At 43.4% G+C, this 15,435-nt stretch overlaps 1 protein-coding gene across 7 annotated transcripts in view; it reads right to left on the bottom strand.

The window, feature by feature from the left end:
• Positions 1–3,170: 3,170 nt before the first annotated feature.
• The window catches only part of STAT3 (signal transducer and activator of transcription 3), a 378,615-nt gene continuing 366,350 nt past the window's right edge, over positions 3,171–15,435 (bottom strand). For all 7 annotated transcript variants that reach the window (XM_086924116.1, XM_086924122.1, XM_086924118.1 and 4 more), the window contains one exon: positions 3,171–7,338. In XM_086924116.1, the coding sequence (XP_086780242.1) occupies positions 7,283–7,338 (56 nt within the window). In that variant the 3' untranslated portion in view covers positions 3,171–7,282. The remainder of the gene's footprint in view (positions 7,339–15,435) is intronic.

Genomic DNA, 15,435 nt, shown 5'->3' with positions numbered 1-15,435 from the left:
TGTGCTACTTCCTTCTTTGGTGGCAGCATACCCTCAAGGATGATATGCAAGGCCTATAAAACTGTACAGCATTATAGTTACAATGTGTTCTGCCTGGCTCATCTCCCTTACGCACTGTGATCTTGTGCCTATCACTTGTGTCTATGGTTAAGTTACTGTACTGACTTGCACATTTGTGTTCGTAGCCGAAGCGCACAAGGTTATAGTTGAGTTATGATGGAAGGATGCCTTTGTAACAGAGCAAGTAGTTAGGTTGTTTCTAGTGTTTTTGGCCAGTGTCCTCCTACAAGTATATGTGTGTTTGTCTGCTGCTCTGTATAACTTGGGTCGTGATATCCAAGCGATATTGTAATTGCATTTATATAACGCTTAATACACCTGACAAAGCGTTGAAGTGCTTTTTCGGCGAGTAGCACGATACTACAGGAGCCAAAAAGTATTAGTGGTGAATTAGTATAAGTAAATATTAAATTAATTTGAGCAGTAGACATGTTAGTCTTTTATTTAGATTGAAAAGGATAGTGGAGGGATAGAAGAGGGAAGGGTTTGCATTTATATAGCACTTGCTGCCCCTGATGAGGTGTTGGAAGCGCTTTTCGGCGGGTAGCCTGCTACTCTGGAACCCAAACAGAATTAGTGGTGAATTAGTATAGGGAATATGACATGTTTACACTGCGGAGGAGGACAGGCAAGTTTTAGCCTTGCAGGGAGTGTACATTGTAAATAAGTCAGCCAGTCTAAATTGTAGGTTTTAAAGCCAGCCTGTACCTTGCCAACCTTGACGTAGAATAATGTGTCCAAATTGGTGAGACCGGATAAAACCTTCATCTTCCTCTTCAATTACTTGGAGTTGACAACAAACTTTCTCTTGGTTGTAAACAGACATTACCTTCTCAGCTCAGCGGTAAGTGCTTAATCAACCACGGAAGGATGAAAAGCCACGCCACCCCAGGTAGACTTCCAAGTCATGGCCTGCATCTTCCACTTTTTACAGTGGGTGCTGCATGCACAAAGTTATCTTGTATGTTGTAGCTCTGTTGTGGCCACACAGTGATCTGCAGGGCCTGGACTATGGTTTGCTGGACAACTGGTTTACAAATAAATGTGTTTTATATAGGGAGGGGCTAATGGGCAACATACATCATAGGGTTATGGATAAAGGAGATGGAGTAAGGTGTTGACGATGTAAATAAAGTTGAGCAAATGTTGGTTCATTTTAATGCGGCATAGAAGAGTGACAATGATGCCAAGGAATGGTAAGCAATGATGGGCTTCAAACTCTTTACTGTAAACAAAACACCCTCGCAAGCACAACGCATGTGCTGTTCAGGTGAGTCCTAATGATCTGGTTTGGACCTTCTCTGATGAGGCCTTTAATAACAGAATGGGGAGACAGTGGATGGGTGTTTGCGCTCAAACTGGTATTAAGAATGCTGCAGTGTTAGCCAATGCATTAACCCCTTCGGAGCTGATGACGAGCTGGGCTCGTCATCGCGTAGCCCGCTCGCACGCTGATGCCGAGCCCAGCTCGTCACGCAAAGTGCGATTTTCGAATTCTCAGCGCGCGAGCGGGATTCCGCTAGCGCGCATGAGGTTAATGCTACAATGGATTTCAGGAACCACGCTTCCGGGCCAAATCTGGTTTTGACCCGGAAATCAGAGCAATAGCATGGGTTCTACGTGCAATTTTCCATTTCATATGCTCTTATCTGGTATTAACATGCACACCTCAGCAATTTTAACATGAAACAACCAGCAATTTGCACACATCGCAATTACCAATACTCACCTGTATCAATAATAGTGGCTGTCGTATTAGTAATACAAGATGTCTTGTGACAGAGGTTAGACTGGATAAAACAACACTAAGATGCAGATTCAGATTTTTTTTTTAGAATTCTATATTTAAAGAAATCACAGAAATAAAATGTACAAAAACACATCTTTACAATGTAACTCTTTCCAAAGCATGCTGAATTACAAACACAAGGCAAATAGCATGGCTATTCTTGCAAGTATTAAAGCAACAGTTATGTTGGCAAATGACAAAATGGAAACCATAGCAAATACATGGCAGTATGGCCTAACTCTCTCCTCCATTGAAACTGACAACACAGATAATGCCTTGACACCAACTACCCAAAATTAATGGCAGAAAATAGAGACACAGAACAAATATCTGGGTATACTATAGCACCCTCAGAGAGAGACAAACATCTGTGCCAGCTGGTGATAGGATAACAAAATGTACACAGAAAAAAACATGAAATGAAACAAAGAGGCTTCAAATCAATCACACACAAGATACCTATTTCTGTGTACTCAAGATATTACATTATTATAAGAACATTTCAATAGTGACTTGTTTGGTAATCACACAGTGTAACGGGACAAACCTGGGATTTGAGCATGGCAGACCTTTGACGATGTGTCTTGAACAATGACACAAAGACCCTATCCCACACAACAGGATTTTTATGTAATTTTCCTCAATTTACACACATTACCTATTCATTAGAATGGTCTGACATTGCACTTGCGAATACATTTATGTTTGCTTATAGTTTCCATTTTTTTGATCATGCAACTACAGCTTTATCAAGATACTTTATCACAATCCGGCCTTCTACCCTTAAATCTTCCACTGCAATTGAACTGCATTGAAAATGCAACAACGTGCTCTACTGTGCACTACAAATATAAAATAAAATATGATCCTTAATGGATGAAATCGTTGGTTGGCGCAAAGGCTTGGAGGAAAAAAATTGAAAAAAACAAAATTCGTAATACGTTTGTCCATCTTCTCACCACAAACCTACATTCTGACAGATTTCAGCTTTAGGAGGCACAAGATCATAGAGATGAACAATCTATTTAAGGTGAAGATGCAGTCTTATTTTTAAATGCAGCTTTGTAATACAATATGTAATGGAAAGTATTCTACAATTTCTGAGACCGAAGCCACATGTATTACTCCAGCTAATTATTACGAATAGGGATTACAAAATTGGAGGAATTATTTACAGTGACATTACTCATAATTCAGATCCACAGATTGTACAGATAGATAAGTTAGTTCTTTACCAAGAAAAAACATTATTTAATAATCTAATCGTGAACCTGTACAGACAGTTTTGAATTTGTGGTGTCTTAAGAAAAAAACAGTCCACTTGTTCTAAAACTTTTGAAAAGCATATATATTTGGGTTAAAACCGTTCATCTGACCTCATTCCAAGAAATTTTAGCTTTGTTAAAACTCTCACTTAACTACTTTTATATAGCCCAGGCTGTAATACAATGAAATCACAAAAGGTTAAACATCACTGGGGATACAGACATTGTGGTACATACCATACAAGACTCCTGCCTTAAAAAAATATTTTGCAATCAAACATGGGTTACACACAATTAGACACAGTAACTACTAAGTGCAGGACTCCCATTCGATTTAAAGTGGAAAAGTTCATAATGAGGTCTGGTCGCCAAAATCAGTTTTTTTAACTCGTATTTCAGCACATTCCTCCTCAGTCAGAGCACTTTGTTTCTCAGGATAAATTCAGCTTGGTTTTTGCTGATAAAATACGTCTGAGGACATTCTTGGCTGGGTAGGTTTTCTACCAAACTCGTAATAACAATTCAACTGCAAGCTCCCATTTGTGAGTGAAAGACTATTTTCAGTAAACTTGTAATTAGGCCCTATGTGAATGAAAGTGCTCTAAAACTGTGGCCAATTTGAATATGCATGTTGGGGGAAAAATAGAGGGGTGGGTGGGGGAGGGGTTTACACAGCACATATTAGTCTAGAGGAATCAGCATGGGTTCATGCAAAGTTTTTATACATATATACAGTATACATTTATCCTAAACGGTCTTTGAAATCAGCCTTCAAATAAACCCTTGATCGTACAGAAATAATATATACAAAAGCAATCATTAGAATAATACGTAATTTATTTTAATTTGCAAACTATAACTGTTTAAAACAGAATTTAGATAAGGCACAGAAATTATTTTGTATTTGGAAATAAAAAATGTTACGAGTTGTGGGTCAAAACAATCTAACTAAACTGCTATTTCACTGGCAGTCATGGTAAGGTGGTCAAGTTAATAGAGACCTTATGGTGTTATAATTGGCCTTCTGAGAAACCATGTGTGCGCCAACTGCTTTCAAACAATCCATAGAAAGGATATATATAATTAGAAAGCCTAATGTACGTACAACAGAATCCTTTTTGATTTTAGGAACTGCTGTACACTCACCATTTACAACTTTGCATTTTGTTTGGGTCTCATCATCCGAGGTTTTGAATCGCTCATAAAAGTCATACTTAATTTCTTCATTTTATCCATCCCCTTTCCTGTTTCCTGAGGAAATGAAGTACAGACTATTTTAAACCGGATGATCTACTCTTAGCACTACCATTTTGGAAATTCTGTTTTCTCCTCATAAACATGAATCTGCATTATTTTATGTTCTTCTTCAAAATCAACTTGCAGCATTTAGCTTTGTGGTTAACATTTGCGGAATCTGGTAGTGTTCAGCAAAACCATCACGCTTGCTTTGGCCCTTGTCAAAAAAAATCTTAGTTTATCGTTTAGATCATGTGCACTGAGGAGGTCTCTAGAGAAGTACCAACTTTTGATAATAATGGGGGTACTGGCATGTCCCTGGCGCATGTTAGTGATGATGGAGTATTCAAAAGATATACATTTTTTCAAGAAGTTGGTCCTTAATGCTCATTTCTTTTCGTCTGCATTTTTTTATATAGCTTTTGTACAGTGGTGCATCCAAAGACCAAGTGCCTCAAAATAAAAAACATACGGGCAGGCAGTTACCAAGTGTGTCATTGCATGGGCACGGTTTATTACCATTTTTACAACATTGCCTGGTCTCCTGCTCCAACACTGATCTTTAGTTTTGCCTGTTTACGTTATCCTTACCTATTTATGCTAAAGGAAACAAGATGATAATGAAAAATATCTCAGGACCTGCAAGCTAACATCATGCCAACTTGAAAGATTATTTAAAATAAGTTATCACCAGCATTCTACATATCACTACGGATATTATTTGGGTTTCGTTGCTGGCTTTACTTTACAAATCAAATGTTTTTGTATTCTGTACATTAATTCCTTAGGGTCAACAATCACATTGTGTTGGGGAGCACAGAGAGAGAGAGTTTACATATCTTTTCTAGCTTTAAAGTTCCACTCGCTTTGGAACACAAAAAATTGACAACATACTTCACATATGAAACACAACACATGGAAATATATTCATGCAAAACATTTTTGCATAGCATATTGTAGTTCCAAAAAACTATTTACTTTGTATCGTTGGATAAAAGGTCAAATAAAAAATTGAACCACTTTTTCAAACTCACCCCATGTCAGTGTTTCTTGTAGCAGGGCATCCAAGTGGACAATTGCTTTTAACCACTGTGGGATTCATAAAACACCACTACATACACAACTGAACTGGTAACTGCATTACTGGGAAATAATTCTTAACATATTTGTGTAATGGATTTAATGTCAATCGACTAAAAAGGCACAATTTGTATCTTACACTTACATAATAAGTGACCGACCATCTAAAACTTGGTTTACAGCAGCCAATTTGACTCCTTGCTATTTTGAAACATGATGCCTTTTGTGGTCTTTCTTACCCCTAATTTGGGTAGACTAAAACACCTTTAATAGAACATCAACAACATGTATACTACAATAGTGGGCACACAAACTGGTACTTTGGTTTTGAAGAGGTTTATAAAAAAAGGTTTATAAACATGAAATTATAAGAAATAATATGTTAGCAAAAAGTTGGAAAGATTTTTACTGCTAGGAGCTTGGATCAGGCCCTGTCACAAAGGCTAGAACAACTATGATGCATCTGTTTGAGAGGGATAATGTTATAAAAAGAAACAACCAGGAACACAAATAGACAACTCAAGAACCTGATGGTCAACACCAAGTGATTACAGTTGGTCTTTCCTGAAGATGCACACTATGTTCAAAATCTTGTTTCAGCTGCAAGTCAACAAGTTGTAAACCAAAATCAGTTTTTGGAAAGAGCTAGAACTTTATGTGAGCACTGACAGGTTTGCAAAGTAACTTGCCCAAAAGAAAAAATCTTATAAAGCGAGGGAAAGTGTTGGCAAGAATACCTGAAAACAAGGATTTTTTTCATACTCTCACAATAGAAACCATTTTCTCAGTGTAAAACCACTGAACTGTCACTGCATAAGATGCTGAACCAGATCTTTTCGCAATAGTTAAGTTGAACCCAATGAGACAGATAGTCCCTTTTCTCACATTTTTCCGTTGAACCACTTCTTGGTTGTGCATACAATCACCACATAACTAAGGCATCAAATGTACAACTGCAGTTGCATAGTCAAGAGTTTAACTTCATTCAACTGCTTCCCTATCAACTAAACAAGAGAATCTGTATGCACGTTCCGGATGATGACTTTCTCCATGGCTTATCTGAATGAACAAAAAATAACAGCTGGAAAAATAAAAACTAAGTCTCCTTCAAAGCAATTCAGCTGGGATACAAATTTACATTAACATCAGAACATATACGCTGGGATGCTGAAACATTATTGTACTTCCATACAATATTTTATCTCCACAGAGATACATCACTTTTGCAATAGTTTAATGAGGTAAGTGGCAAATATGTTCATATTGTGACTGCCAGTTAGGGCATGGTGTGCTATGGCATATATGCCAAGGCATTCCACAACATTTGGTCCAGATATCCTGTCACACCCTGAAGAGTTAAAAGCTGTGAAATGAGTAATTATTTCTGATTCGTCTTTTGAACAGGGATTGTGCAGTCCCCAACACTGTTTCTATTAAACATTCAGAGTTCAAAGGTGAACAGTTCCTCACAAATGTTCAGTAACAAAAGGAATAAGCAAGCCTTTCAAAGAGACTGCATCTACACAGAAGGCTATTGGCAAAAGTAACAGCATCAAACACATTAAAAGGCACTTGTAAAACAAAACAGGAGAAAAACATTTACAAGGGCCTATCCGCAGGTTCTAAACACATGCTTAATGGATGAGTGGTCACTGTCGCTGTAGACCGCGATACGTGGCTGTGCTGAACGTAGGTTTCACTGCAGGTAGGTAATTCAGAACATCCTGGATCCATGAAATAAACATAACAGGGCAGCGATGGGAAAGAACAGGAACCAAAAACTGCTTGGCTGAGACATTTTTTCTTTGGACACCCAAACAAATTTGAGCGAAGCTCCTCCAAACACTGTATATCACATTGGAGATGATGCACACTCGGCGTTCAGCTCCATGTCAAAGGTAAGTGTCTCTGGAAAAAAAGACACAGGAAAAACAAATATGTCATGTAGCAACAGGTTCACAAGCTATTATCAGGAATAAGAAAAAGCTACATGTATTGAAAATAAATGGCAAATAGTTTTCTGAAGCAGAAACATTTTAAGAAGTGGCTGTTACAATTTGCATACAAACAACTCCGGTTTGAGTAACTGGCCCTATTCATGGCTATATAACTATGGTATTTCTGTTTTATTTATGCAGAGATTATTATAACCTTATTGCAAAAAAAGCTAAGTGTCCTAATAGGTTGAGTCACAACGTTGGTTAGGTAAAGACATAATCCTTTTTATTTAGTATGTAATTTCATTTTGGTATGATAATTTCAGAATGAATCGGACGGATAATACAAATATTTCACAAAGCAAACAATGTATTGCTAATGTTACTAATTGATACACAATGTATTACACTGACAACATACTATTAGATGGAGAGCTTGGATTTGAATTTACATTTATTTATTTATATAGTTCATTAAAGAACAAGTTACTTACCTTCGGTAACGATGCATCTGTAAAAGACAAATGTAGCTATAGATTCCTTACCTTTAGAATTACCCCCAGGCGTCAGACTGGATCCCGAGAATTTTTCTATAGCAGTACCCCTGCACGTCGGTAGGTGGTACTGGTGGACTCCGTGTCCGTCATCCGCATCGTGTTCGCCGGGATGACATTGCGGAGTCTATTTAGATGCTGCTCCCTGCGTGCTGAAGTTAGTTCTGACATGACTTTCCACGCCAGAAGAGCAGAGCCAACAAGACACTGACCACTGGTGCACATAACTAGGGCCCTGTAAGGAAGTCCCTATTCCTAGAAGTCAATTCGCAGACTGGGGAGGATGGGTGGGGCGGTAAGGAATCTATAAATACATCTGTCTTACAGGTACAACTTAAGTAACTTGCCCATCTGAAGAAGACTGTAGTTATAGATTCCTTACCTTTAGAATAGATACCCCAGCAATGCCAACCCTGGAAGAGGGTTTGCGAACCAAGTGCAAACCAGAAAGTCCTTGAGTACAGAAGGCCAAAGTAGCCGTCTCTCTTGACTTGGCTGTCCAGGCAGTAATGTTTGGTGAATGTGTTCAGAGATGCCCACGTGGCCGCCTGACAGATGTCAAGGAGTGGAACCCAATGCCCCAAGGCAGCAGTAGCCGCCGTCGCCCTAGTGGAGTGGGCACGCAGTCCCACTGGGGCTTCCTTCTTTGCCAAGGACTAATAGATTTTAATAGAAAAATCAAGAAGAGGGAAGGAAGAGGTGGTGCTGGGTGGCACCGAGGTGGGCACGTCCTCCTCTTGCGAAAGTACTGTTAGTCAAAAAGGTCCACCTCGAAGAGGGTCAGTGTATATCCTGTTGTTTATGGAATACACATTGTGTGTTAAAATACCCCTCACACACCAAAAGGGCCCTTGGCGTCATGCTTCATCATTGGGGTCTTCCCGCCCGGCTGCCGGACGGGGGAGTGCTGCGACAAGCGACTACGCTGGAGCACCTTTTAAAAGTGGGTGCTATGTGAGTGAATTGGAGTGAGTGTCAGTAGGGTCAGGGGTGATATAGAAAAGTGATGTTAAAAAATACCTGGCCTAGTGATAGAAAAAACTATTTAATAAACACTGGCTGGTATTATTAAAAAATTGTGGTGTCGGAAAGGTTAAGCGGGTTAATGGGCTTACTTTCAAGTGCGGGTTCTATCACTAGGCCAGGTATTTTTTAACATCACTTTTCTATATCACCTTTTTGATTAACAGTACTAATAGATTTTAATTCATAGAACAACCCATCTAGCGATGGTGCGTTTTTGCACAACCTGACCTTTCTTGGCCCCCACATATCCAACAAAGAGTTGATCGTCCACCCGGAATTCTTTTGTGTGATCGAGATAAAAAGACAGTGCACATTTAGGGTCCAGACGGTGGAGTCTCTCCTTCTTGGAAGGGTGTCGAGGTGGGAAGAAGGTGGGTAAAGTGATGGTCTGTCTCACATGGAAAGAGGTAACCACTTTGGTAAGAAAAGAGGGCCTTGCTAGAGCGATGACCTTAAAACTGGATGCTCTCGAGAATCTTGTTAATACCAACACTGGGCTTTTAAAAAAACTAGTCAATCCACAAGTGTCCCGGTGAATCATATCTCCAGTAATCGCAAATCACAGCGATCAGTGGCTACAGGTGAATTATCTTCCATAACATCTGCTAAGCCAGCACCCATCAGGTCAGCCTTGAACAAACCCGAAGGGACGGGGGTAGGGGGAAGAATTGCAAATAATGACAACATACCTAAATTGGCCACGACTTCACAGGCCCCAAAGTAGGCCAGCACCAAATCTAACCTCCTGCGTCAGTTGAGCATTTCTAAGCCGCCCGTGGCTAAGCCAGCCCAAACTCAAGGGAGGGGGGACTCTAATACATCCACACAACCCAAAATAAGTAATGGTGTTTTGGGGAATAGAACTACCAACCTCTCAATTCCCTCTGCAAAGGTCAATAAACGGGGACCTCCCGCACCGATTTACCAGTTGAAGCCACCCCATACACGATTGTCCTAACATGTGTCGCACCCCTCAGGGAGGGCCAAACTGAGCACTATCAGGATCTTAACCCCTCCCCTGCTGATGACGGAACCGCTCCGTCATCAGCTACTGTTGAGCTGTGCTGATGACGGAGCGGTTCCGTCATGGCCCAGCCGCCGCGCCTGCGCGGCGTTGATTTCGCGCCTGCGCGGGCGTTCTAATGAGCGGGGCGGTTCCTGACGGAACCGCTCCGTCACCTGCATAGCTTAACCGCGGCTGGTGACGGAGCGGTTCTGTCACCAGCATGCGGCCGCCGCGCGGCCGCCCCGCCCCTTTAGCGCTGCGGCGGAATAGCCGCCGCAGCGAAGGGGTTAAAAATAAAGTCATATTTTGGCTAAATTAACATCGTCCCCTCCCCCCCCTCCTCTTCCACAGACATATTGAATGTGAGAAGAGTGGATTGGGTGGGCTACTCTATTAAGGACTTAGAAGGGGAGTGTATTATCATATCTTTTAAGGACCCATGGGTAGTGGATTTTATACGCAGGCAAGCGAGGTTTGGTAGGCTGGGTGATGTGCAGACACTGGGTCTTGGGTACTTTTACCCCAAACGCTCTTGTGAGTTCCCCCCCAACCATATGATCCCAAGAAGACCTTTTAGAGGATTCCAAGCAGATAGAATTCCCCCAACCCTGCACTATCCCTTATTGTTTAATCGCTTCGAATGCCTTTCTGGTCTGGAGGGTATCGACTGACTTTACTCTGTGGCTGAGAGCGGGAGTGTTCCTAGCAATCATGTCGGTGAGGCTAACGAAGATTGTAACACGGCATTGATTGTCGGGCGAGGTACGCAGGATCCAGAGAATGGGACAGCCCCCATTTATAATAAGAATGTTACTTTGGAGGTGGGTCCTCAATCCAGCAAGTGTGATATTTCGGGAGTGGCTCAATGTGTTCAGAATGTCACCGTACCCCCCAGTCAGGCTGTGTCACTTAAACTAGCCTCATGGAATATAGCGGGGTTAAAGGGGCGTATGGGTTCAGAGGATTGGGTCGACTTTATTGACACCTTCGATATTCTATTGTTTCAAGAGAGTTGGGCTCCTGATCCAATCCATAGGGTTGGGTTTTTACATTTCTACAAACCAGCAGTGAAGGGCCATAAAGGTAGAGCCTCAGGGGGCCTAGTTATCTGGGTCAAACAGTCTATTGGCTATAGACCAGTGGAAATTATAGTGGACAACCCGGATCTCCTGGGAATCAAATTAAGTAAGAAAAATGGTCAAGAGGTTGTAGTTATTAACGTCTACGCCCGAGGTTGCCCCGGAGGGCGCTGCCCAGCAATATTAAATGTATTAGATTCATACCTTGAAGGGATTGGGAGAGATACGTTTCTCTTCTTAGCAGGGGATTTTAACTGCACTTTTGAACCTTTGCTCAGTGTGGGGGAGGACCTGGGGTTGGAGGACGATATCGTGTGGAATATCCCGATGCGGTCCCTGAATAATATCAAGAGGAGCACCGAGGCGGCCTTACACTGGGCAGGGTTGTGTTTGGACTGGGGTCTGCGAGCAGCCAATCGGCATTTGGCCTCTCATAAGGCCGGTAAACCCACTTTTGACAATGGGGCTAGCAAAAGCAGAATAGATTATATCTTGTTAAAAATGGAATACTGGTCTCTTCTGGTCGACATGGAAGTCATGGTTCGCCCGGAAAGCGATCACAATCCATTGTCCCTTAGCTTAAGACTCCCAGTTGTTCCCGTTGGGTCTAAATCAACTGCATATCTAACGGGTGATGCCATCTTGACTGACGATAGAAGAAGGCTCAAATGGTCCAGGGTCGTGGAGGATTCCTCCCTCCTAGACGGTATAACGAAGGTAGTTTCGACGACCCTGCGTGACATCTTGAAATTATCCTCCACCACGGCTGCCACTGACCAGATCTGTGACCTTCATGAACAATGTTTTAACAAACTTAAGGCCCTTTTAACCCTTCCATCAACTCAACGAAAGGTGAAGGCACAGGGTTGTCAAGACAAATGGTACAACAAAACCTGCAGAGTCGCGCATAGCGAACCAATCAAAGCAGTAAAATCAGGATCTCAAGCGATATAAAAGAGGCACGCATAAGGTATAAAAAAGCCCAGTGGGTGGCGAAAAAAGAGTGGGATGAACGCCATTGGTCTGATCTTTTAGAGGCCTGTAGCTCCCCTAACCAAGTTAAATTTTGGGAAATAGTGAAGTGGGGTAGGAACCCCGATTCACAAATCCCTGTTAATCATGTGTTTGCGGAGGCATGGGTCGAATTCTATTCTAGCCAGTTTTTGGACCCTGATTTGGAATCCTGTAATGTCCAAGTCAAGCGGGAAACTTCCCACCCCACTCATAACAAAGTGCTAACCTTTACTTCTCTAGAAACTGAGTCTGCAATTCGCTTGGTTCAGTGTGGGAAAGCGCCAGGGATGGATTCCATCCCGGACGATCTATTTAAAATTAACCTTCAACTCTGGGTTCCCTATATAACCTCGGTAGCCAATGCCATCGCTAAGGGGGCACGGATTCCAGTGTCCTGGAAGGGGGCGGAAATTCTCCCCATTTTTAAACAAGCATTTGCAATGCAATAGGTCTCGCATTAGGAAAGTTTGAGCTATTGGAATTGTAAATGACAAATTTGTTAGTTAGGTTTTGTTTTTGAAAATAGCGAAATTAATAGCTATGTCATTTACAATGCCAATAGTTATAACTTTCGCAAATGTGACACATATAGCACTTGTAATGCAATATGTGTTGTATTTACATGACTTACATGTATTGATATTACAAATAACAATGTTTTTTTTTTTACATAATTAATACTTAAATAAAAAGGTATTGTAATTTATAATGGCAATAGCTTAAACTTTTGTAAATAACTTGTGAAGATTATGTTCAGTGTCTTTTATTGTTAAAAACTCCTAGAACAAAAGTGAAATATTAACATCTTTTTGTTACATTTGTAATAAAGCTTGAAACATTGAGAGAACATATTTGAACTAGTTGTTGCACAGATTGATGTTGTGGTGGCGAATGAGTGATGCGGGGTGTGGATGTGTGGGGGTGAGGATGCGTGGGGGTGAGAGGGTGTGTGAGGGTGAGAGGGGGTGTGCGGGTGAGGGGGTGGGGGTGGGTGAGGGGGTGTGAGGGAGGGTGAGGGTGGGTGAGAGTGAGTGAGGGTGTGTTGTGTGTGAGGGTGAGGGGGTGTGTGAGGGTGAGGGGGTGTGTGAGGGTGAGGGGGTGTGTGGGGTGAGGGTGTGTGTGGGGGTGAGGGGGTGTGTGGGGGAGTGGGTGAGGGGGTGTGTGAGGGTGAGGGGGTGTGTGAGGGTGAGTGAGGGAGGGTGAGGGGGTGTGAGGGTGAGTGAGCGAGGAGGTGTGAGGGTGTGTGAGGATGAGTGAGGCTTTGATGGTGTGAGGGTGATGGTGTGAGGGTGAGTGTGTGATGGTGTGAGGGTGAGTTAGGGTTTGATGGTGTGAGGGTGAGTGTGTGAGGGTGCGAGGATGTGAGAGGGTGGGGGGATGTGAGGGTGAGGGTGTGTGAGGGTGAGAGGGTTGTGATGGTGAGGGGGGGTGAGGGGGTTGTGAGGGTGAGTGAGGAAGAGGGGGTGAGGGTGTGAGGGTGGGTGAGGGGGTGTGAGGCTGAGTCAGGGTGTGAAGGTGAGGAGGTGTGAGGGTGAGGAGGTGTGATGGTGTGCGAGGGTGAGAGAGGGTGAGTGAGGGTGGGCGAGAGGGTGTGTGAGGGGAGGTGAGGGTGTGATGGTGTGCGAGGATGAGGGTGTGATGGTGTGTGAGGATGAGGGTGTGGGGGTGAGGGTGTGTGAGGATGAGGGTGTGGGGGTGAGGGGGGGTGAGGGTGAGTGAGGGCGTGTGAGGGTGTGTGAGAGTGAGGGTGTGTGAGGGTGAGAAGGTGTGATGGTGTGAGGGTGACTAGGAGAAGGTGGCAGTGTAGTTCTCTGGTTACACACCTAGTGGCACAACATCACTGAATAAAAGAGGAATGGCAGTCCACACAAGTCAATAAATTGCATAATCGGCCATCGGAAAATGTGAGAATATTCGGACGCCGCTAACGAAGAAGGAAATCTTGCACAAACATCAAGATCCAGTGTGAGGGCCCCTGGAGCCGAACTGAAAACAAATTGGCACGCAGCCCTAACCGAGACACTGTGGTGTTCTACGGAGAATAGTAGCCCCTCGCAGTGCACTATGGGTCCTACAACCTATTCACAATAAAGAGGGAAGACATTTTAACAAGCAGAGTGCATTTAAACAGCATGTGAGATGCATTAATCCCCGGCAGAGAGCGATAAGAATGACACGTGACGGCCGCTGCGACTCAGAGACACCGTGTAGCATCCAGCATCAATCACAATAGCAGGAGCTGCACTCAGAGCGTCACCTACCTTTCAAGCCCCCCCCCCCCCCCCCCCCCCTAGTTTTTTTCGTCCCACTTAATGCCCTGGGTGCAAAGTACACACAGCTCTCACTGGCATCTTCACCTAGTGGCACAACATCACTGAATAAAAGAGGAATGGCAGTCCACACAAGTCAATAAATCGCATAATCGGCCATCAAGATCCAGTGTGAGGGCCCCTGGAGCCGAACTGAAACCAAATTGGCACGCAGCCCTAACTGAGACACTGTGGTGTGCTACGGAGAATAGTAGTCCCTAGCAGTGCACTATGGATCCTACACCCTACTCACAATAAAGAGGGAAGACATTTTAACAAGCAGAGTGCATTTAAACAGCACTTAAAGTGCAGAAAGCATGTGAGATGCATTAATCCCCGGCAGAGAGCGATAAGAATGACACGTGACGGCCGCTGCGACTCAGGCACACCGTGTAGCATCCAGCATCAATCACAGTAGCAGGAGCTGCACTCAGAGTGTCAGATACCTTTCAAGCCCCCTCCCCCCCTCGTGTTTTCGTCCCACTTAATGCCCTGGGTGCAAAGTACCCACAGCTCTCACTGGCATCTTCAGCAAGTAAACACTGCGGTACATACACTATGATACAATCCTTGCACGGACTTTGCTAGGTTGTTCGGCAGGAATCTAGCCGGATGTAGCTCGAGAAAGCTCCTAGAGTAGAGGCTTGGGGTGACTGGCACACAGTTCACTGTCGGTGAGTGGACTGGAGAGCTGAGCTTCAGGGCAGCAGAGGGCGTGTAGGGGCACCTCACTCAGGCATCAATGCAGGGTGGGTGGGGGGGGGCGGGTGGTTGGAAGCATCCTTAAATTAAGCACTGCCTGGACCACAGGGGTAGAATGGGGTTTCTAAAAGACCCAGGATACGGGCGTTCAGGTAAATGATTTATGTTTGAAGTCTGGGGCTCACCAGCTGCTGCAGGAGGCCTCTCGTCTGCGAGGTGACAGCCGCTTCTAAAACTTATTTTACGTCGCGTGACAGCTCTTGTGCAAGCACAGCGCCAAAGTCCAATAAAGAGCTGCATTTGAAACAAGACGTGTGCGTGCGGAGAACTGCCGTGGGGCGGGACTTCCGTTTCCTGCTGGAAGCCCGCGCCCACGGA

Source organism: Lissotriton vulgaris, chromosome 5, assembly GCF_964263255.1.
Source record: "Lissotriton vulgaris chromosome 5, aLisVul1.2, whole genome shotgun sequence".
In the NCBI taxonomy this organism is placed as follows: domain Eukaryota; kingdom Metazoa; phylum Chordata; class Amphibia; order Caudata; family Salamandridae; genus Lissotriton; species Lissotriton vulgaris.
The sequence above is the reverse complement of the archived record's forward strand: the minus strand, read 5'-3'. Positions and strand labels throughout refer to the sequence as shown.